Here is a 25,623-nt window from a genome sequence, read left to right as displayed (position 1 = left end):
TTTCAATACCGGCCGCACTATATCTTAAATTTCGCTGAAAACATGATCCCTAAAGCATTTCTGCTCTTTCTAAAGTCTTCGAATCTCTTCTCAAGCATTCTTCTCTCTGGAAATGTTGAGTCTCACACTCGACTCTCTGATCATCAACTTGATCTTCGCAAAGCTTAGTACACCGGACATCGTTTCCTGTTTTACTGTCTAGTCATCAACTTGGAGAGGCTTTCAGGAAGTTTTGCTGTGGACCTTGGTATTTTCAAAAGCATTTGACATGGTGTAGCAATGAGGTCTGATCTCAGAGTTCCTCACCTTTGACTTTCCTCCTTCATTCTCCCCTCACGTTTAGCTTTCTCCATGGCCAGGCTATCCTTGTATATATTGATTGACCAGTTTCCTCTCTGATGCTACTAACATCGATGTCCCTCTAGGTTCTGGTGTCTCTCTTTCGCCCTTCCGTTTCATTTCTAAGCTTACTTTCCCTCAGCAAATAATCACATGCATACACACGATGACAACTCGACTTTCGTAATTGTTCCTTCGAATCTACTTTATATTCAGATCTGACGGTCCTACGATTCCACAACTCACCACGAACATCTCTGGAAACGCCATACTATCTGATCGATCTTCGAAACCCCACATTACACAGATGCTTAAGACTGTCTCTAATAAACTGATATCTACACTCAGATGCCACGAGTTCTCTCAATCAACAAAGCTTCAGTTCTGCGAGGGAATTATTCGTCCTTGTATTAAGCACTATTCTCATCTTGGGAAGGTCTTTCTGTGCATACATACAGGACAAAGTCATGTTCAAAGTAAGCCGACTCGCTAACTTTCTCAACTTGACCTCAAGACTTGACACAGTTGACCTAAACCACCATAGCGTTTGTTCTCTCTCATTCTTCTATAGATATTATCTTGAGTTATGCTCCGGAGAACTTCTTGTTTGTATGCTCCTGCCAACAGCTAGACCGCGTAATAGCTGTCAAGCTACTCCATGACAATATCACTATGTGGCTGTTGGCAAATCAAGAGTAAGCCGTTGTAAAGTGTCTTCACGGCTGATGTTTTAAATAACTATTTCAAACCTCCTGTGTTTCTTAAAACTCACTACTTTCCCCTTTTTCATAAGAAAGTTTTCTGCTTCTTAGATAGTTCTATTTTTTTTTCCGCACTTCTCTCTCTTTGCTGTCCCTTTCATATTTCAATGCTGACTAATTTTCTTAGCTGATTACGACTTTCATATGGACTACAGTAGTAACTTACAAATCATAAAGAGGGCATGCTGATTATATACATGATCAATCACCATTTTGTGCTTTTACACTTAATGAAGAAGCGGCAATATAAGCTGAAATGAAATACGATTAAAGAAAAATAACAGCGTTAGGTGACGAGTTGTAATGTTCCCGTATTTAATGCTGCTACGGGTGGAGATGGCACTGCCACAGTATCAAATCAAATTCAAAGATGATCAGGAGTTGTTTTCCTGCTCACGAGGCACCCTCCATGGACATAGTAATGTCAGAGATCTATATACATACACAAAGCATAAGGGTAACTCTGGTAAAGGATACTGTAGAATATGAAGGAAATCTTAATGGAATACGAAACTCTTAGATAACAAATAATGGATGGGTTATGATAGTTTTTACCGTAACTTGTAGTTAAACATTACAAGTAATCTATTATGAAAAAAGATTATCCTTAACCCGTAGGAAAGAGTAGAACAGTGGACATAACGACGCTATTGTGTTGAGTCTTCAGCTATTCACCTGGATGGCGGTGTTTTTTGAACAACACTTAGAACTTATCATCCAGAAACTTACAACAGACTCACCATCTGTAAGTTGTGATGAATGTACATTATTCTGTCACCAAAGTTTTGCGGTCATGTTAGGTGTACAAGTGTTTAGTTACGAGAATACATAAACATTCAGTGCTCCATAACACACGTGGAGGAAGAGAAGCGCAGCGTCCACTATTCTCAAGGGAAGTAAAGATGCTCTCGGGCATTAGCGGAAAATGATAGTAATACTTTTGTTTCTTTCAGGAACATCAACCTGCACCTCTCTGGATAGGCTAATCTGATGTATGCGAGAATCATCGACTGTCAGCAGGCGTGTGCTGGATTGTGTGTCTTAATCTGTCCACAATGGATGGCATTGTACGTACAATATACATACATGAAGAATATTGTTGCAAATATATTTATTGGACGTCATCCTACGGACTCTAAAAATTCCAGTTAGGCATTTACCATGCTATTTCTTTCACGGATTCCGGTACATATCGATGCTGTAGCAACCGTGCTAAGCGAGTGTGAATACTAAAGTGACAGCCATGCTCAGCCCCGCTGCAGGTGAGTGTTAACATCATCACCAGACGCCACACACACACACACACACTGTAATGATCCAATAAAACTCGTCCACACGTCACAACAGCTCACGAGACGACATCGAGTGACGGCGTCAGCTGATGTTCGCGTCATAATGATCCAGACCTCACGATAACTCACCACCAGACAGACGGTAGTGAGTGACCTCGTTATCTGATCCAGGCCAGGCCCCGTTACATTACCACACTCATACGTGTCGGAATCTTTATGTGTTTTGTTAATTCATGAATGCGCCCAATTTCATAATCCTTCTTCCACTGCGTCTGTGTGTGTCATCAAGACAAGAGATATGAAGCGGATGATTGGGTGGTCCATTGCCGTCGTACGACTAATGGGAACGGATGTTGCATTTTAGTACTTTCTCCACATTTTGTGGCGAGTTCTGCTTTTCACTAATCAGTTTTTACCAATGTGCTTGGGAGATTTTCCTGGTACCGTAGGGATTAAAACGAAATAGACGTTGATCATGTCCAATGTTACTCTAGAAACTTAAGGGTAGAGTCTGCAGACTTGATTATGACTTATGGAGCATTGCCATCGTAAATGCCACCTATAATGACGGGAGCTGTCAACACCAACCAAGTGGCTGGGAGTGTTGTGAGAGGGACGCCACTCCCTCAGCTACCTTAATGGGTGGTGGTGCTCATCTCCAGCAACGTCTTATTATCTAGAGCCGATATGACCTCGGATACACAGCACTTGTACTAGTACCTAGCTTTCACACTGATGACGTATGACTGATATCAGATGATATCATTTCCGTCTTGTGGTTCATCAATAGTCAATCACGTTATTTGTTGTAGTACAACTAATCATATGAGTAGCATCACACTGAACACTGGCATGCAAGACAGTCTGACCTGAATGTATCTCTCAAGTTCAAATTTGTGTATCTTGTGTTCTCGTGAAGCTCGAGACGTCTACCACACCAGACACTAGGTTCTAAACGAGCATCAAAAACGTCCTTAAGACTTTGACACATTCGCTTGCATCAGTGATTTCAACTAATGGGAAGTACTGCTATGTAACCTCAGCTGACCCGTGCACCCTCAAGAGAAACTCATTACCTCGAGACAAGTTGGGGCCCCAAATAAGACCAGACAACTACCAGTGTTATCAGTAGAGTTAATCATGCACATCTCTAGCGAGGATACCATCCAGCACACAGTCGACCACAAGGGTGATCGAGACCCGTGTCAGTTGCTCTCTGTCTTCCTCTGTACTCGTCTTGTGCCGTTGATCTTGCAAGTCACCCATTAAGTAATAAGATCAAGCAGATAATAATCAGACCCCTGAGGTTCCTTGAGGTATAATTACCTGAGATTCAACCAACACTATTAGATCCTTACAGTTCAGAGTAGCGAGGGCCGGTAATCACACGTTGTGTTGTGGGCAAAACCATCGCCTAGCATTACGTTTACCCGGGTAAAAACCGAACTGTCAGTCACATTGATATGCCGAGTGGAGAAAACTGTTGCCAATGATGTGAAGGTCGAGGTCACAAAGATCTAATGATCATCTTGAAGAGTCAGTGCGCTGCGTGTAACATTAGAGCCACTCTCGAGTCGATCTTTATGCCCAGGGTAACCTACAAGTGCTGATAATGGTATGACAGGATCATATAAAAGACGTTTGATAAAACTTTGAAGGGCAGCATTATACGTAGGGAACGCACTCGTCATGCTGTTAAGTAGATCATTCAACGATGAACAAATAGGAATATCATATATGTAATCTAGCCCTGGGTACAGAAACTGGAGACATTATTGTTCTATGCGATTGTTGTACCTCGTATGATTCGTCCATATTTTGTAATTGTACGTTTTTAATTTCTTGGAAAGCAACAGTGAAAATCAACGCATTGTGTACATATAAAAAAAATCAAACTAATTCATTTGAGAGACACGGATCTCGTCTCTTCAAAGCGAAATCAAGTGATCTACACATACAACTACGTTAATTGTCATCTGATTAAGATATGGAAGATATACTCACTGAAAATGAGGCGGCGGCAGCGCTAATGCATCACCATCTAGACACAAACCCGCACATGGGTTCGAGGAAATCACACAGAGTTTATAATGTGGTAACGGGTCGATGAGGTTCTCTCTAGGTGTATTACCGACATACCTTCACTGTGGTGTGTAGACAGTGTACAGGTCCACATCGAGAAGAAAATTGTAGAATTTGTAATCAAACTCAGTACCAAGAGGTTCAATATGAGAAAATAAAAGATGTATCATGACGCGTTCGGGATGAAAGCTACACTTCTGGTTATGCAGGAAGAAGTCCTCTACCCAGTCCCTGTGATTAGCGTTCTTAATGACAAATCAGAGATTTCAATATGCGGCTTAAACTGCAGGCAATTTAGAATTTTACAGCCGTAACGTATTACCCTGGGGAATTTTAAGACATTATTATGTACTCTATCATCTTAAAACCTCTAGAGAGCAGCGTTTCAGTTCACGGGAGTACTCGAGGCGTGATATCCAGGCGATGGACATTCATGATCTTGACGGTGCAAAAGTTACAACTGTGGGCAAGGGCCATAAGCAAACGTGAAAGTGCTACTGTAATTAAAGAGAAACTTGTTTATTATCGACGCTCTATCTCTGCCTCCACTATCATCGCTACCACTAACAAGGCTTACACCACCACCGCAATTGAACCACGACCACCCTCATCACCATTAACGCCATCATCATCATCACTATAGCATACACTACCAACACCATCACTATTACAGCCATAACCATAATTACCATATCCAATAGCAGCACAATCATTGTCAGTACCACTGACACAATTATCACAATCACTACCACCATTACCATCGCATTCATAATCGTGATTAACACTAACACCATCACTACGACTACCATTTACACCGCTATTACAACCCCTACCACTATCACCCTCATTATCAAAACCACTAAGAACGCCGTTACCATCAAGCCACCTCGCGCTCTCTTCGTCTTTCTGCGTTCGCCCTACTCCCCTTCGTGCACCTCATGTCGAAGCTCCCACCTCACCTCGAATCTCCGATGCGTTTCACTGCCGTTGTTATCTTGCTACTTTTATCTCGGCTCTATAGTTTATCGATCCTTCTCGCGCCCAGTCCGCCTCCTTCCCTCCCCATTCCCTCGTCTCGTCTGGATGAACTTCAAAGTCATTGGCCCAGTTTTGTTGCGCATCCAGACACGGAAGTTCGTGGGAGACGACACAGGAAAAAATAACGGGAGTTCATCGTGAATTTTGTACGCTTCTATTATCTGGTGTAACACTAACATGGCGAAGATAAGAGGAGGATGTGAAGGATTAGTTTCCTGTCTATGAGAGTCTTCGGGAGTATTTTCAGCACGAACTGAATAACTAAAGTTATAGCTTTAATTTCCGCTTTAGACGAGTACGTGACACGAGACTTCGCGATTTCAGGAGAACAATGAAACAACACTTAACCTGTGGCGGTGTTCGCGTTCAAATTGTATATAATTTCATAGAGCATCTTTTACTTATATACAATAGATTTTTTCGTTGCGTTCATCTCTCCTAAGCGTCTCGTACCAGCACATCCTCCGTCTCACAACGTGTGAGACAGAACGAGAAGAAACACGGAAAAAGATTTTCTTTGGATTCACACTCTAAATTTGCGCTTTATACACGGCCTTACGTCGTGCTTTGTGGCTTCGCGTTGTTCATACACTCCATTCTCTCACCGGAGAGCTTTATTTTACTTTTTTTTTTTTCGTTTCAATTAGTTTCTCTCTCCGCCAGATTTCTTCCATCAAACTTTTTCTTTTTGTAAGGGGATCCAGGAGGAGAGCTGTCAGGGTAAAGAATTAAACAACGCCGGGTCGAGGTTTGCAGAAGGTGACTAGCCGAGAGAATGGCAATATGCTTACTACTGAGAGGGCCAGGAGCTACACAATACTGTCTTGAGTCCAACACAAGTTGGTTGGTCTACAGCACAGCGGTCTACAGCACAGAAAGATATGTGGGAACAGGTGAGGGTCAAGAGACAAACAGTACTGTCTGAGAGTCTGCTTCATTTGCTCAAATCCACTCTTAAACTTATGTATAACAGCCAAGCCCCACACACGTCGCTGTGTTTTCCCCTGCCCGCTTCATATGTCTTGGTTCAGTTCAAAAACAGCAGAACGCCCCTGTATGCTATACCGTTCCAATTTAATCAGTCCCTTGCAAAGCACCTCACAATCCATGCAATTTCAAGCCCTGACCCCTTAAAACATTTTTCACTACATCTTTCCATTTTGTCCTTTCCAGTTCTGACATATACCCCCTCTTAGCTCCTCCACACTCATCCTCTCTATATGACCATACCATTTCAGCCTACGCTGTTCATCTCTCATGAACACACTCCTCTTATTACAAAACCTCCCTCTTATCCTACCATTTCTTACTTGGTCAACCTTTACACAGCACATGCTGCCCTCAAGCATTTCATTTGTAACACATCCATCCTCCTTCGCACTTTCTGATCTATGGCGCTCGCTTCGCATTCACACATCAGCACTAGGACGACTATACCATCAAACATACCCATCTTTGCCCTAACATACAGTTACCATTCTTCCCATACAATCTTTTAAGCGCTTACGAGTATAGCCCCGTCACTTGCCTTACGGGTCCCCTCAGCTTTCATTATTTCAACCGCTGCCATATCCTCTTCAAGGTATTATGAAACAAACCACTTACTCCAGCTTCTCTCTATTCAAAGTCACATCCAAAGCAACCTATCTACCTGCCCATAACCTTATTCATTTTTATATTAACTCCCAACTTTCTTCTTTCACATATTCTTGCAAACTCAAGACACCTGCTTCTACAGTTTTTCACTCGAGAATTCTTGTTATACTTATCATACATATATACTGTAGGTGTATATCATTAAGGATTTTTCTCTCAAGTCAAAAGCTCCAGTTACGGATAAAAGTCCTCACCGAAGTCTGGCCTGAAATGAAACATCGATAATGGCTAAAAAGATAGGAATAAAGAAGAAATAGTCATCTGAATTTGGGAGGAAGTGAAAGACTTGCCTTTCAAAAAGAGGCGATCCGAATTTGCTAGGAAAACATGAGAGGGTAGAATTCTAAAGGGTAGCTGTGTAGGATACATGGGAACCGAAATAAAAGCGGTCCACCTTTAATTTGATGGCAATAATAATGTAAAGGAGTGCTCATCCATTTTTCATGATCTGTCTAACGGTGAAGGCAATTGAAAAAAAGGACAAAAACCGATGTCATATAGACAGACATGGGAAAATGAATCTTTGCTGCAGCGTTAAGCAAGTAGGAAAAAATTTGAGGTCATACTGGGGGATTAGTTAAGTCCGATTGCTTTGGTCTCGACTCTCTGTCATGTAAGTATGACGTGAGAAAAACCTTCCAATAGGTGAGGGCAGTAACCTATTTCATATAAGGAAGAATCAGTTCTGTACATAATCGGAACAACCATTCGATAAGAATTCTCTGCATCTGATCAGACCATCCATTTTCTTAGAAGCAGAGTTATCACTGTGTAATGTGGGATTTCTTAAGACAGAAATATAGTGCTACTTCGACACACAACTGTTCCGAAAACATTATCATCTCTCATTTCTCTTACCTCACCATTTCTTATTTTCTCTCATCATATATGTCACGCGCTGTCGTGTATCACGCTACCCCTTCATTCACACTGTCTAACCTACTCTCGTTTCTCGAACTTGTAGAGTCTTCTTGCAATTTCTCATTCCTCTTCATCTCCATCGCTGTCTTTTATTGAATATTCCCACATCTCTCAGATCTCTCACATTCCTCTCTCCCGCTCCCTTGTGTTTGTTCAGCTTCCGTAATGCTGAATCTCACCATTAGTCACTCTGAATATCAACAATTACAGGTGCTCTAAAATGGCTGTGGCTTTAAGTCAACAAGCATATACGATATATTTGTGAAATTAATAAACTACTGAAAATCATCGAAGACAAGTAAATAAAGTGATTACGTGTGTCCTAGGTCATAACTGATCACATATTACATTAGTTTTTGATTGGCAAATCAAAGCTGTTAAGAGCCTCCTGGAAAATCCTTGGGTGACTTAGGAGAAATTTGTCTGGTACTGAAAATGACTGACTACTCATGTGTCTCTTGATACCAGACATGAGATCTGCAAACTGCGATCTTCATAGTGTATCAACACGGCTCCGCGGATGGATTCATGTCATTCGTGCATTGTGTCCCGGACGTATTCCCACTCTGCACCAGCAGTGTCACGGTTCTCAGTTTGGATCACAAGTCTTAACCAAAGGCTGGAGCCTTAGTGTTGTGCCCACACGTCACAGTATGTAATGGGTACTGTTTCACTGGAAGTATTAATAGGTCTAAGTGACAATTCGTGATCCTCTGGTTAGATTTGTAGTTCTATCCTCAGGCGAAAGTAGTCCATTCCACTGTCAACCATTACGATGTCAAACTGGGCTTAATGGCCAAGTCTATTTAATGGGCAGAAAAAGAGGCGCGCACTCGTAACTTGTGAAAAAACAAAAAAAAAAAACGAAAAAAAAAAAACATGCGAATTCTGCTGATCGCACTGTTCTTGACACGCAAACGTAGAAAGTTATCGTCAATGAAAACGATAAGGACGTAAGCTGAGAAAGCTTAAGTAAAACTTTCAAAGTGTTAAAGAGAACATATGTGCCAATGCAAGGTATATGGTCTTCTTCCAAAACGAATGCGGAACGAATATAGAAAGGTGTAACGGTATACAGAGGAGTCTATCAACCAAGAAAGAATATGATAACAAAGAGAGATCAATTATCGATATATAAAGCCATGTAAAATTTGCGTAAAAAAAGCAAGAAACTATGAGTCAAAGTAAACATCAGTATGAAGTCTATCTTGCTGAAAATAGCAAAATAAATTCTAAAAGAGTTTCAAAGCTATGTTATAGCAAGAGAGTCATTACCAAGTCATTTGGTCATTACTTAGGGAGAATGGTGACCTAGTACTTACGAATGAATATAAAACTCATTTCCTGAATCCATTTCCAGTGGTATGAGAGGAAATCGCTCGAAAACATGAAGACATAAAAGCTGAATATACAGGATGGCGCTTTATAGAGATCTTTTGAAAGCAGTTCCTTGTAGTATTCTGAATGATTGCTATGATCATGTTTTTAGAGAGATAAGTCATCTTTTTTATCCAGAAAAGTTTCTCTTTTATATTACTTTACGCCCTACGACCAAAAAACAGAAAAAATTAGTGGAAAGTTCTAAAATAAATGAGTAAGGCGCGCTCGAATACAAAAGTGTGATAAGGTTAATGGCTAACAAGTCGAACATTCATCACGATCAAAGTCCATATGCGGAGCGAGTTTTGGGCCACCCCATGTATCACCTACACTAAATGGAATACAAGTAAATAAAACGGCAAGTTCAGATAAGTTTCATGCTACAACAATGAGAGAGACGAAAAATTAGTCAAACTCTTGACTGCTCTTTTCAGCAAGTCATTTGCTGTGAAGAAAGTTCCAGAGCATCGGAAGTTTACCAAAGTAACGACGATACTGACATAAAAGCTGAATATATATTGATAATGTTGAAGTTGGAGAAAAGTCTGGTACAAGTATTCACCGACAAACTCGTTTTGAGGTCGCTTTCAACAGAGCATGTATTGTTGATTAACATGACAGTTCAAAAAATAATCAATTTTAAATATGCAAATTTTAATGATCTTTGCATAGCTCTCGCCAGACAAACCTGCGATAATATTATCAATAAAACCACATCGACGTAGCTTAGAGAAGCTTCAGTAAAACCCTCAAAGCAGTAGGAGGAACATACGTGCTCATGCGCACTAGACAGTCTATTTCGAAAACAGCCAAAATGGTGAGACGGTGAAGCAAAAAAAGCGCCTGTTGTCTAAAAGAGTAGCTCATGAGAAACTCAACCAGGCCAGCAACCATCAAGATAGAGTAATTTAGGTAAGAGAGCTATACAACAAAGTAAACGTCAACATAAAGCATTACTGATGGAAACAGCGAAAGAAACCCAAGGAGTTTCACAGTGATGTTAGTAGCAAGAGAATCATAACCCAGTCAACTGGTCCATTAATCATGGAAAACAGTGACTTGGGTCAAGACAACGAAGCCATGGCAAAAGTTGTAAATCCCTTTTTTGCGTCTGTATTTACGATCAAAGACGCAACCCATGTCCGAAATCTAGTTTCGCTGATAAGAGAGGAGTATGTTCTTCAACAAACTGACATAAAAACTGAAGACATACTATCAGCAATAAACAAAATGCAAATATATGAAACGGCAGGACCTAATAAGTTTTATCCAAGGCATATGAAAGAGGCGAACAATGAGATAGTTCAGCCTTTGACTGCTCTATTCAATAAGTCACTTGCCACTGGAAAAGGTCCAGAGAAATGGATTAATAAACTATTTTCAGCATGGTTTTCGACGAAATTGCTCAAATAAGACACATCAGTATGTTTTCTTTATGATATTTGCGATGGAAGTAGATGATGTCATCTCTCTAAATTTCAAAACAGAAATAAAAATCGACAAAGCTCCGAATTAAAAGTCGTTGGCAAAATTTAAGTGACATGGTACAGTTGGGTTGTGTTTTAGTGATTAGGAAAATGGTCGACTGTCCGTAAACAAAGAGTAGCTATTAATGGCCATGCCTCAGAATGGTTAGACGTTACGAGCAGTGCCACAAGGATCAGTCTCTGGACCGGTTCTCCTTCTTATATATATATATATATATATATATATATATATATATATATATATATATATATATATATATATACATATATTAATTATTATTGGGCTGCGTTACAGGATATCAAAATTCTCTGGTGATAAAACAAGTTAGGAGATAAATCTACAAATGAACTTGAATATCTGCACTGACAAACTTATGGAGTAGGCTTATAGGTGGCAGAAGAATTCCAACTTCGATACATGCAAAGTTTTACATATCGGTGGCAAAAATGAAAAGGCGAGCTGCAGTATGAATTGTGTTGACGTGAAAATAACAAATTAGTAAAAAGTCTCGGGTGTAATATTCTCTGGTACCTAAAACCACGTAAGCAGTGCACAGAAGCAGTGAAAAGAGCAAACAAAATTCTTGAGTTCATAGGTAGGGCCTTCGAATTTTAGTCCAGAGATATCATCTTTACTCTTTACTTTTCATTGGTTCGTCCTCACCCAGAATATTGTGTTCAGTTTTGGTCATCAAGAGATGATACGCAGGATGAGACACAAATCTTACGAGATCAGATTAAAAGACTTGAATACATTAACTTAGAAAAGAGAAAGTTAAGAGGTGACCTAATACAAGTAATCGAAATCATCAAAGGCTTTGATAATCTTGATATATCAAGTCATTCAAGACCTGACTTGTCTGATTTCACTCGTAGTAATGGATAAAATCTCGAGGGAAAACGTTTTACCAAATGAAGCGAAGCACCTTTTCTTCAACAGGATTGTAAACATATGGAACGACTTGCCAGTTAGAGTGGTTGAAATCAGTACTATAGATACGTTTAAGAATAGACTTTATAAGTATTTCGCATCAAGGCTATGGATACGTTTAAGAATAGACTTTATAAGTATTTCGCATCAAGGCTACGACTTACATTATTTGCGCCTCCATAAGTCACACTAACAATTTCCAAGTTATTTTCTTTGAACCTTCTTTCGCCACAGTAATCTGCGAGTTTCTGATATCTTCCACTATCATAAACAGCCTGTTTGTGTTTGAAATCCCTTCTATTCCTGTGTGTTCAAAATCACGTAACAAGACCCCGCCTGAAAAATCTTCGTCCAATTAGACAAACGCCTAGGGTTGGTAAACTTGTGGAAAACATTATTCGATACTAAATTGGTAAATCATTAACAGGACCATCACTTAGAAACACGATTCTCAGCATGCTTATCGGCGAAATCGCTCGTTTCACATGATATGCATGATGAATGTAAAGTACATGACGTCATCCATTTTGGATTTTCAAAAGAAAAAGAAAAAACACGATATATTATCGCATTAAAGCTTGCTAGCAAAAGTTAGGTGACATTGTATTATTGGGTTGTACTTCAGTGATCAGGAAATTGGATGATTATCCGTAAACATATCCGTAAACAGAGACTAGTGATTAATGATCAAACATGTGTATGGTCAGACGCAACATGTGGTGTGCCACAGGGATCAGTCTTGAGACTGGTTCTCTTTCTCATGCATATTAATGATACTGATAATGGGCTGCGTTGCAAGATATGCAAACAATCATAGCTTTGGTAATAAATTCAAAGCTAAAAATGAACAACTGCAGCTTCAGCTTCAGACTGAGACAGTCAAATTGATGGACTGGCCTCCGAAAGTCTAAACAAACAGTGCACAGTAGTAGTAAAAAGCGGCAAATATAATACTTGAGTTCATAGATTGAGCTTTCGAATTCAGAGCCATAGATAACTATCCTCACTCTCTACAGTGTATTAGTGCGTCACCACCCTGAATATTATGTCAGTCTTGGTTACCGTACAGTACGTGAGAAAAGAAATAGACACAGTGGAGAAAGTCCAGAAGCTAGACACCAAAATGCTTCCCAGACTGAGGAACACATCACAATGGAGCCCGCTAAAAGACCTGGAGTTATTCAGCTTAGAAAAGAGAAGGTTAACAAGTGTGACTGGTATTCCAAATCATCAAAAGCTTTGAAACCACACGAGATACTAGCAAGCTGCTGAAGGATAAATTTCCTTCTGACTTCAATTGTGATAATGGTTACCAACTCGTGGGCATAACTTGTATTTCGATGGATGCTAAGTACTTGTTCTCCAGCAGGACTGTATATATATACGGAATAGTTTACCATTCATAGTAGGTGAAACCAGTTTCACAGACACTGTACGTTTAAGGATAAGTTTTTCATGTACTTCGCTACAGATCCACGTGAAAAGTTCATAGATATTTCTCTTTGAATCATTTGCACGCTTTTCTAACCATGCTACACTAATCTAGGAGTTTCAATTGTCTTCCATTATGACAATTTGTCGCGTTAAAGACCCAGTGCTCTGTTGCTGTTTGAAATCCAATGCAATCCTTTGTATATGCAGCCCATCGTCATCGGCCATTTAAAGGAAGATGCCATGGGAGATCAACTACTACTTTATAGTAGTAGTTAAATAGTTAAGATGATATATGATGGCCTGAGGTCAACTCTGGACTTGTCTTTCTGTGTGAAATACCTCAACGTTTGGTTTCGCAACATATAACTCTCTGTACGAGTGAATTTTTCATTTTCATCTCTGCAGGAATAAGAAGTCCAAATAGCGTTCTAGATCGGCGTTGATCACTTGGGTCAAAACTGGAACCAATTACTAATTGCCTTATCTTAATTATGAAACACTGTGATTATCATGGCGATCCACGCCACGCAGCGAACTGGAAAGGATGTGGGTCAAGCAAGTGGGACGTGACTACACTCCATCTATCTGGCTGTGCACGAAGTGCTGGCCGCTGGTGCTGAGCCACATTCCGTAAAGCTATAAAGCATGAAACTTTTTGCGAGGTGCGCTCCCACGTTGTATAATGACTAGTAATCAACGCCACTTTATGCATGAGTGGGAGGATGGTCGAGCAAAATAAAAGGAGTAGGGAGAGGTAGGAGGGTCTCGTCTCCCTTTTTATGTACTCTGCCCTGCTAAGGCTCCATGATATTCTCTCTCTCTCTCTCTCTCTCTCTCTCTCTCTCTCTCTCTCTCTCTCTCTCTCTCTCTCTCTCTCTCTCTGTAATCTTTGTTTTTCTCTATTTCCTTCTTTTTTTTCCTTTCTTTGTTTTTCCTTTGCTTGTATTTGTCTATTACTCTCTCGATCTCTTACACGACCCGTTCTTTGCGACTCTAAACTTTTCCTGAGGTGAATGCTGCACGCTAACAGCACCTTTTGGCAAACTCACTTGAGTACTCTTTACAACTGAATCACTGAATATAGAAAGGAAGGAGCATGCAGTCTTGTCCACAATCTCTTTCCTCGTTTTTTTTTCTTTTTAAGATAAGATCTGTTATACTTAGGTCTCTGTAACGTCGTAGATGATATATAACTGTCCATGATGTCAAAGGCAGTCAAAGGTGCCAGTCATGCTTTGTGTGATTAGACAATCTGGGAGATGTTGACGAGATCGTCTGTTGTATGACTCTTCCTTAGGTCAGATTGCTTTACATTCAGCAGACAATGTTTATTGAAGAAATCTGTTCTTTGCTGAGAAGTAAGAGTGGCCAGGATGTTTGCAGTGACAAAATAACGATATAACTTTGTAGTTAACCCACGTCTCCTTGGCTCGTTTTCTTCTTTTTTTTTTTTTTAACCCCATAAAGCTGAGTGATTAGCTTATGCAAAGTTGGCAACTTGGAAATTGGAAAGTGAATCAGTAGAACTACAGATATCAAGCCTCTTAGCTTCTGTGGTTTCTATCGCCTTCATAAAACTAAGTACATCGTCCTCCTTCACTGACAAAACTGTCAGTTGCGACGCTGTAAGAGCCAGCCCTATAGACAGTGTTCGCTGTGGAACTTGTATTTATTCAACGAAGTGCGAAGCTAGTAGGTAGCAGTATCGTTATTTCTAGTCGTCAGATGACCACTATATGTATTCTCAACACGTGGATATTCTTATCTAGTGAGGAGGTGGTTCATAGATGTGGTCGCTATAAACTTGGAGCCAGTAATGCTTGAGCCTAAATTTCTCTTCATATCCAACTCTCTTCATATCCAACTCTCATCATGAAAAAGGCAAGCATTGCATTCCTCCCATTCAGCAACATGTAAACTGTACACTTTCAGGGATGGTCTATAAGTCTTGGTTACATATTGTCACAGGAGTACAGAAGTGCATGTCGGACATAGGTTGTGATCAGTGAAGGCAGATTATTGTCTGCTAATGTCACCAAACTATACAAACGTTCAGCTGATATCGTCAAGCACCGAGAGATCTAACTGCGAAGTCTTCCATACCCCATACCAGTGGAGTGCAGAGGGCGTCTTCTCTTCTCTCCTTCAGTGTAAACAGTGCGGTGAAGACAGTTCTGTTGTCATAGGCGCCGACATATCCCTGGGAGTGACGAATGGTGAACAGAGGAAGGCGGGTCAGTCATAACTGATCTGATGGGGAGATGTCTAAATAGTAATTTAGACACTGCGAGGAATTGGTTATAATTCCTTTGGATGAAGAGCTCGCTGGTTTAGGCCATCGAAGTTACAAACGTTGCCTTGCTTGTACAAACGTTTTCAACTAGGTCAACACTGCCTAGACACCTAATAACACAGCCCTATGCACCTTGCCTCTTGGATATATGCACTGCACACATTAAGACTATCCAGCGTTGATGCATGAAATGAGAACATCTTTAGTTGGTCAAGGACCATGGCGTTAATTGGCTGGGCATAAAAAGCCTTGTTAAAGCACACTGCAGGACTGCCTTCTGGCCCTTTTCTCTTTCATTCTTACCATGAGATATAACCGCCAATTCAGCCATATTTGTTAGGAATAGTAACTTTTATAAAGGTTTCTTTAGTGGCCACTGTATCAGGAAAACGGGGATCGTGTGGCTCTGTTGCTTCACCTGACACTTGCAAAGAGACGCCCGCATACCGCTCAAAAGTACGGAGGGTCATTCATCACGCTAAACATCTTATTGGAAGTAATGGAAGGCGTCTAAGCTTGCGGCCTGTGGAATCCTTGAACAAGGTTTTGTGGGTCGCAAATTTTCTTCCTGAAGTATCCCAAATAACGGGTTAATCTCTATCCTGAGTTGGGCAAAGAATGGGAAGGACAAGTACTCAGAACAGATCTGCATAATTCTATGATTACTCAAGATTATACCTCTCAAGAAAGAGCCTTGCCCATTCAAGGTACCTTTTTCTTTGAGAAACGTTTTCTTGAAGATCTCACCTAAAGCAATGGATGTATCTTATTCCCCTCATCAGTCACTTGGGTTGCAGTTACAGCTATGCTGCACTATGTAGGCTTTGAGGCGCCTGGTTGGTACTCTAGTTTTCCTTGGATAGGAAACCGTGGGGACTAGGTCCTTTGTGCTCAGGGGCGTTGATCACACGCTGGCATTCTTCCAGTTTTCTTTACTTCCCTGTCACCTGTCTTTGGGTGGTCTGGTATTGTGGTTCCTGGAACCACTCTTAACTGAGGAGCAATGTCGTTTGGATGTGGTTGAGGTGCGTTTTCTAACGTTGTTAGTGTGAGTTTTCACAGCTCACAGCTGTCAAGTATCAGTTCTCTCCCTGGCTACTCAATCTATGGATCAGACCATGTGTTGCTCAAGGGCTCCATTAATATGATAATGAGGGAATGATTACTGGTGCCTGAGTTAAGGTCGTTAGCTGGATACAATAGTATCAGGCCTCAGGTGAGAATATTCTCCCTCTCTCTCTGCATCTACTTTATAGTTACGCTTTGTTCTTACTTAAACCATAACTTTCAACGCAGTACTTTAATCATCATGCTCAGTATGAGGATTAGTATATGCATTAACACAATGCGGCTCAGGTTCTAAGAGCTGGCTGATTACTTAGGCGTAAGCTAAGCGACTTGATCACCAGCAGAGTGGAAAATCGAGATACGTATGGTTGTCGTGAGTGTGAGACACGGATTATAACGAGAAACCGTTGACTCATCTGATGACGTCCTGTGCATTGTATGAATGAGCGTGTCTCGTGCATTTGGCAGCAGTCAATACCCCCAGTGCGGACACCTAGGCTGGTGTGGTAGCGTGGATCATGATCTCTTGGCTGTAGTGATTGCTGCTAAGGTATAGTCACCACTGATCCACTGATGAATGTGATATGATAACTGGACGCTCTAGCGACACAACTGAATTGAATTGAAGATAGTACAGCTGACGCTCAAAACTACAACGAAATGTAGAACAAGGAGAATGAATAGGAGAGGAAGGAACGGAATAAGAGGAGTTCCACGGTTACTTTGCAGTCATATGATGGATGTATGATTGAATAAGGGTAAAAGTACACACTCAAAAAATCGTCGGGTCGATACAAAGTGATACCAGAGACAATTCTCCTTGATATAAGCTACCGTCTGTGTTTGAACCAGCACCACAGAGTGAGACGCTGTTGAGATAGCACAGGAAAATTAGACACAGATGATGAAGACGACAGAAACAGGCAAAGAAAAAAAAAAAAAAAAAAAAAAGAGACGATTCTGTACTTTTGGCATATGTTGGTCTGGCATCAATGTTCTGTGCTTGTTGGGCAGAAAACATCTGAAAATGAAGTCAGAAGCGTATTGCAGCTTAAATTTCTGAGATGAATTTCTGTATGATTTCGTACGGCGCCATCTATATATAGAGTCAACCGAATCAACGATACAGGCGGGAAAGACCCAAAGAGTATGGTTTTCATCACGACAACCAATGATCATCGTGGATGAGGACGTAATAACTGATGCCATCTGCGGACTACGGCGCCAGTAGAGTTCCCAACGGAAAGCTTCTGTATTACGTGTTGTCGGCAAAATAGTCAAGTGGAGGAGCCTCTGAACGACAAATCACGAACGAAGTAACTGGCAGTTCATTTCTGCTTTGCATGGAAGGAACCAACGACTGGACGACGGTATACTTGACATGACTGGCATGTGACCCCAGTGCTAACTGGTGGTGATCAAGTGTTCGTAGGATGGCATCTGTAATCCAGGTGTTGTCAGGGTTAATGCGAGTTCCTCCTTCAACATGTAATTTTCCCAGAGGTACACACGAAAACTTCCTACCTCTACTGCGATACAAGGTCGCCTTCACCACTGCATTACACTACGTGCTACCGAGAGAGTGAACGACTGGTAACATCAATGACAGGTTTTACTAGTAGACTGGCTGGCAGGATTACTCTCTGCTGTCCAGTTGAGGGCAGAGATACCCGCTGGGTTATCACACCTAAGCCCAGCAGCCAAACACTAGTGCAAGGGAGGTGGGTAGATAATTTTTTTTTTCTTTTTCGACTTAAATCATAGATTCTGGATCTAATATCCAAGTTTCTTCTCATTCTAAATATTTCTTTTACAATTTCAGAGATGATAATTCATGTGAACAATACTATTTCTTTCTACGTTAAGTTTCCATTCTGTCTCGTTTTATATAAATTACGAATTTACTGATACTTTTACTGTACTGTGGTCAGTGGGAGGCAGCCACCGACTAGTGAGGTATATATTACCTGTACTACCCGCCTGTGTGTAGGGAAGGTGAGTGATGGCTGGTCATGCTTTTCTTCTACCTCAAAAAAAAAAAAAAAAGTGAGCTTTCAGTCCACAAACATTCAGTCTCTTCATTTCACATCTAATACTTGACAACACCTCTCATACGACTCGTTATTCTTATCATTTTCCTAGTGTAAGCGTTATGTGCCAACCTTGACTTCTGGCAAAATCTAGTCGTAAGTACTCGTAAAGTAGATACTTCAGAAGACGCCTCATCACAATATGACGGCTTCCGTTATCTAACTTTCCTGTGTACTCCCACAAACATGGATTCCATTTTCTTTTGTGCTTAAATCATCCCAGCCTCTTTCCTTTCTTCCCTGTCTTTCGGAACCATTTGTCTCCATTGATAATGTTTCGTGTTCTTTCTCATAGACTGATCCTCCTCACTCTCTTTCCCTGCCTAGCCCGATATAATGTTCTAATACTAAATTCGTCCTCATTCCCGTTTCCTATTCTTGCCGTCGGCCTCTAGCCTCATTTCCTTTGGTTCACCTTCTCTCCTCCTTCCATTTTAACTGATACACTTCTAACTTCCTACATATACCTGACATTGGAGTACGAGTCCCGGATTCATCAAACTGATGTACGGAAAGCAGAGGTGTGACAGGGAGTTACTGTGCAGATGACCGAGACGGATTAAAAGTAGGACGCCCGGATGGAGATCCAAAAAGAACACCAGAAGAGAGGGAAATATAACCTAAAACGAAAGAATGGAAAAAGACAGCTAACGAGATAGGTCATGACGATACTGGAATGGGCAAGAATCATACGGAATCTGCAGAACGGGTGAAATATCTGTCTTTCTCTGCACAGCGTAGGATTGTTGGGCTTGAAATCAACGTGCAAATATCTATATGGTAAGAAGAATAGACATGAGCATAAAGATAAGGAGTGCTGTCCCTACTTGTAGCTTCGTAAATTAAAACCTCTGAGCATTACACCCTCGTCAGCAAGGAGCATAGACATAATCTGACTCTAGGTGTTGGTGGAAGGTTTTCCTAGATGTAAACCTTACTGACCCTTCTTCTAGAGAGAGGAGAGTGACTAGAGGTCATAGCTTCTGAACAATCGATATTGTTTTGATGGCCAGGAGAGAGAGGAAGTCACCTTCACACATGGAAACAAAGTAATTCCTTCAAAGATTCGAAAATGATTACGACCGTTCAGCGGAAAGCGATCCTTTGTCCACCCCTCGGTGCCTTGGGAGCTGTTACAAGTGGTAACTGCGTACGCCAGCCACTACCAAAGTAGACTGCAGATGTCATATCAATATGGAGGTGAGGAGCACGTTGTGGTTGTAGTAATAACAATAAGTGGAGGGCATTACAGGCTGTTAAAGGTAATACAGTGTCGGGTTTATGTTTGAACAGCTGACACCATCAGAGAGAAGCACGGGCTCTTCGTGAGCTGCTGGTGATGGAAGGTAATTCTTGCGGTAAATCGCTATGGAAGTGGTATTGCTGGGGTGGATGTTCTATTGATGAGGGAAGAGAGGAGGGGAGCGCACAGCTCCCCCAAGGAGAAGCCAGAGGAAGACATGAATGTGCTGGTAACATTGTAACTCTGGTCGAATGCAACACGAGCTACGTGTTTATGTGACTGACCTGCTGGTGCTGTGGTGACAGTGTCAGCATGGCCGAGCGTCTGACAGAGACTGACAGAACCAGCAGCATGTTTTGGTACCTCGCCGAGTTCTGGAGTTTGTGGCCAGACCAAGCGACACAAAGCCGGCGTGCTTGTAGATACGTATGTATATGACCAAGCCATGAGACCAAGCCAGCTTGTATATTACCGACTGAGATATACGTGCGACCACCGAGTGAATTACCAGGCCAAGACATACTTTCGGCCAGCGATGTATATATAAGACCAGGAGACAAACAACTGGCCAGAGTATACATAAAAAGGTTAAGAGATTCGCCCGGCCAGTGTGTATATTGTTTGGGTAAGAGAGATACATCAGACCAGAGTGTTTATGACAAGGCCCAGGAACACAGTCAGCCAGAGTGCATATGACTATGACAAGAGATATATATACATCCGACGAGAGTGTATATGACAGGGCCAAAAGACACACACACACACACACACACACACACTGGACCAGTGTATTCCACGTCAGGGCCATGACACACATATGTGACTATCGTGCTTATGACTAGACCTAGGTATATACACAACTGCCAGCATGTTATAATGTCTGACTGGATTATCCATGTTACTTGCAGCAACACCGACGGCTGCAGCTCTGTCTGGTGCTCCTCCTCCCTGTGCTGACATCTGCCTGACTACTGTATATACAGCCGCGATCACTGACCACCAGCACTCCGCCCTGTGCTTACTCCTGCCTGTTCGCTGTACAACACAGCCGCCCTCACGAACCGCTGACACTCCGCTCTGAGCTTACATCTGCCTGTTCACTGTAAATATGCTCGCCTCAACATTAACTCACTAAAACGCACACACAGGCATCGAGAAAACTATGAACCCTGGCTGCAAGCAATGATGGAATTCACGAGTTTGAAAAATAAAACTTTGAAAAGCACAGAAGCTGAGGAAAGGTAGGAACACGAATAGACACTGTGCATGTACATAGTTATACATTACAAAGTAAACATATAATAAAACAAAATGCTTCCTCGGACGTAGAAAACACACACACACACACACACACACACACACACACACACACACATTCCATCAGGCACACGCTGACAACAGTGGACCATTACTCCCCCGCCTGAGAGCTGGCAAGTTTCCGATTATGGCGAAACCTTGACAAACGGTTCATCTTTCTGGCTCACATTGCTCCAGCGAGTAATCCAACTGAGGGGATACGCACAGCCTTGGAAATGGCTGCAATAATTGAAGAACCTACTCCTAGCGAGGGTGGTGAGGTAGGTCGGGGTTATAGTGTTGCTGTAACGAGGTTTCGGTGTATCTGTCAGCATCGCTCGTGTACCTTGGGTGTCGTTGACTCGAAAGTGTCTCGATACCTGAAGACTGTAACGTTAGCTCCTCTCATCACTCTCTCGGTCCTCTCTCTGTTTATCTGGATTACTCTAACGTCTGGACTCAGTGATCCCTGCAGAATCCTTTATGTATTTCACACAGGTGTGGGCTGGTATTGTAGTGTGTGTGTGTGTGTGTGACGTGTGCGTGGGTAATTAAACAATGTCATATATTGTTCAGTGTAAAAAGGTCGTTTGAATCAATTCATCATTCTTCTTCAGCACAGACATGTTCAAATATTGTTCCAGTCCCTCACGCAAGGTGTGAGAGATGGCGAAATAGAGGACGGGGAAGCCGGAGGAAGATTAAAAGAATGATAAGTATATGAGGGACGTGATGATAAGAAAGAGGAGATCAGATAAAGATAGAAGGTCATAAGAAGAGAATAATTGAGAGGGAAGGGGATGAAGAAGGGAAGTGTGGCAGTCATCATCATGATCACTATCGTCTACACCAGCGATCATGATCGTTAGGAGTCAGCAGCAGGAGACAAGCTCTGTACCACCAACCTCACCGACCAGGTGAGGAGGTGGAGGCATTTACCTGAACTTGTGCAAGAGTGATGTAACGCCGAGCTGCCTCCCATCCACCCACCGCCACACACACACACACACTAGCACGGGTAGAACACCTCACGTGCAGGCGTGCTGGTGGTCTGTCCTTCCATTTGCCGACGCATTATACATTCATGGACATAAAATGAAAACAAGGATGATCATTTTGTTCTCCAGTCTCTAAATGACGTAATCCCATCTCGTCCAGACACACACGAGTGTGACGACATCACATGACTCACAAGCCAGAATGACCATGACAATACAGCCTGTGCGCGCGCGCACACACACTCACACACACACACACACACACACACACACACACACACACACACACACACAAATATTCCACGCACATCCACACGTACTCGTGCTTCCCCTTACCCGCCTCACACGCACATCTACTGTACATACACAAATACGTACGCATGTTGCCCTCACTCTCCCGCAGTCATGTAATCCTTTCTGCAGGCAGGCAAGCTTGTAGGACGCTCTCCCCAGACAGGCAAAGAGGAGTAGCAAAATGGACGATTCCTTTCCACACTATAGCCCATAGATGCGACCCGTCTACTTGTGTACCGAACAGACTACGGTGAAAATATTAGCTCCTGCATCTCCATACCCGTGGCCTTGCAGCACGTTTTGTGAGATAATAGGGAAAGATAACGGAAGAGGAGAAGCAGAAGAAGAAGAGAGAGAGAGAGAGGGATTAAAGGAAGAGAAATACGAAAGGGAACGATGGGTGGCAGTAAATGATAAAACTGAGTTGGATAACCATGTTGACCTGAAGAAAAAAGGAAATGCGAATGACAGTAAGAAGGAAGATGATGAAGCGGTAGAGTGAGGAGGAGCTGTGTGCTCCGTCACAAATGTCTTGCGGTGATCAAATGGGGAAAATGCTGTATGATCAACAACAGGACACGTAAATGTTCTACGTAATTTACACATGACTACTTATTACGATTAGCGGAGTCATCTCTCTCATATTCGTGTGTGTGGAGTATGTGTATCTATCTATCTGCACATATTCGTATGTGCTTGTGGCGTGTTTGTGTGTGTGTCTGTATCTCTTCGTGTATCAGTCTGTACCTGCATTAATGAAGGAACTGTCTTCGTTTATGTATTAATGAAAGACCTGTTTTCACTAAGCGGACACCTTAGGCGCTGCATTCCCTACTATCAAGTACAAGTCTCACGACACAGTGGCAGCGGGGCTTATCTGGTGGGTCGCTACTAACGGCAGCGTCCGGTACCACCATCAAACGGTCAACTTCCTGTGGGTCTTATTAGCAGGGAAATTACACGGACACACGACACGGGCAATCCTCCTCCCGGCAAAATAACGAAGCATTAAAAGTATAAGAGAAGGTCTCTGGTCTCACGGTTTTTAACTGAGCATCTTTGTGAGGATACAAATTGGGTCAGAGTTGCTTCCTACACTGTTGAGTCATGTAACTGTTCTCTTTCTCTCCCTGTCAATGAACTCACTCTCTCTCTCTCTCCTTCGTTGTTAGTCTCTCTCTCTCTCTCTCTCTCTCTCTCTCTCCCCACTTCTGTCATTCATTCATCTGTATTTCACCTATATTCAATATCCTTCTACTAACCTAAAACCTTCTCCCATTTTACGATAAGACAAGATAAAGTGTATCCATACCTTGTTCCTGCTGACCACTCGAGTAATCTGATAGGAAGAAAGACAATTCTGATGAGAAGCATTATCAAATAAGGCCACCTGGGTGACAATACACAACAAACAAACTAACAAGCCTGCTATCATTTGTGATTCTTTGGCAATGAAGAGCCTTGCAACTGACAGAATGAGTATGATCACATGATAACAATGAAAAACAAATGGGAATAAATGACAATACATCAACCAATTCAAAACAATAATTTCATGGAAGACTCGAAATTCTATATCCCGTCCTCCTAGCTGTTACAGTCCTCATATGATCGTCACATTTCAGTCCCTCTAGGAATTAACCCACATCCTTTTACTAGGTATCTCATGGTTCCCAGTTTCCCGTACGAACTCCCACCTCCTGGTCCCCAGCAGAGGCCAACAGGAAACTGAACATGTTTGTGATCTGTCGGCTGGAGACTGCAGCGTTTTTGTTCCGGGCCGAGTGACTGCAGCGTGGAACCCAACGTTTTTACGGGGCTACGTGTTTTCGAGGCCCCGAAAGCTACCCAAACCCGTCGTCACCGTCAGATTTGTTCTACCAAGACAGGAGGGGAAAAAAAAGGAAGAGGGAGGAGGAGGAGGAGGAGGAGGAGGAGGAGGAGGAGGAGGAGGAGGCGCAGGGGCAGAAAAGGTGGATCAGGAAGCGTCATACGAAAAGGAGTAGCAGCAAGAAAAGTAATTACATGGCAGGAAAAAATGAGAAAAAAGTCGAGGAAGGAAAACAAGAATGGCTAAACGAGAGGAGGTTATGATGTGAAAGGTGGAAGGAGACTCAGGATGGGATAGAAGGCAGAGGAGGAGGAGGAGGAGGTTGTGGCTGCCGTGAAGATAATGAGCAACGGTTTCCCCTCACGATCATTTTCGAGCGTTCTTTTTTTTAAAGATCATTAACGTCAGAGTTGTGTTTTACCATCACATAAACACCCTTACTTTAGGGGTCTCATAGCGGTTGGAACGTCCTCCAGTGAACACAGTAACAATCTAGACCTAATCCACACATAAAACTAGCCACCAAGATAGAAGCTCCACTGTGACAAGAGGCTCCGGAACTCCACAAATCTAGATGAGGTTTTAGTAACGTCCAGACCAACAGGATCCGTCGCGGTCCAGACCCTGCTTGTACTGCAGAGCCGCCCACACGGCCCAGCCTGACTCCTCTTTCTTTCGTGCCCAGGCAGCTTTTTTTGTTGTCTTTGTCTTTTCCCTTTTCTTCCATACCGGCAGTGTGGAATCAATGGGTGACTTTAGTAGATCCATGTTGTGATTGTCCCTAAGGGATTATACTAGAGTGTTACTTACACACTGAATATATCTCTTAAGTCAGGAGATTAGATTAGATTAGATTAGATTATTTATTGACCACAGAATCACATAGAGCCGGATACTAGTCGCTCACATATATATATTCTGGTAGACATCTAGAAACAGACAGGAGCAGAAGATTAACGAGCATATATATATGAATGCCGTTAGGGCGGGCGACCGGCTGGAAGCTGTGGTCGGCCTGCCTGGAATGGCTACATAACCTATTTGAACCGTCCGTGCATGACGCCTCCCACCTGAAGTTCTTCTTCCTGTTATTGTCATACCTGTTGCTCATGTAGCTGTTCTTGAGCTCCCTTCTCTCCTGCTCAAGCTGTTCTTCTGCTTCTGCTGGGGCTGTTCTTTTCCTTTCTCT

The 25,623-nt window shown here is 42.2% G+C and overlaps 1 protein-coding gene across 10 annotated transcripts in view; it reads right to left on the bottom strand.

Moving 5' to 3' along the window:
* The window catches only part of LOC139755028 (paired box protein Pax-2-A-like), a 231,974-nt gene that overhangs the window by 146,623 nt on the left and 59,728 nt on the right, over window positions 1-25,623 (bottom strand). For 9 of the 10 annotated variants that reach the window (XM_071672971.1, XM_071672970.1, XM_071672979.1 and 6 more), the window contains exon 3: window positions 23,916-23,942. The exons of the other annotated variant lie outside the window; for it this stretch is intronic. In XM_071672971.1, the coding sequence (XP_071529072.1) occupies window positions 23,916-23,942 (27 nt within the window). The remainder of the gene's footprint in view (window positions 1-23,915; window positions 23,943-25,623) is intronic. 10 annotated transcript variants of the gene reach the window in all.

This window comes from Panulirus ornatus, chromosome 18, assembly GCF_036320965.1.
Source record: "Panulirus ornatus isolate Po-2019 chromosome 18, ASM3632096v1, whole genome shotgun sequence".
Taxonomy (NCBI): domain Eukaryota; kingdom Metazoa; phylum Arthropoda; class Malacostraca; order Decapoda; family Palinuridae; genus Panulirus; species Panulirus ornatus.
The sequence above is the reverse complement of the archived record's forward strand: the minus strand, read 5'-3'. Positions and strand labels throughout refer to the sequence as shown.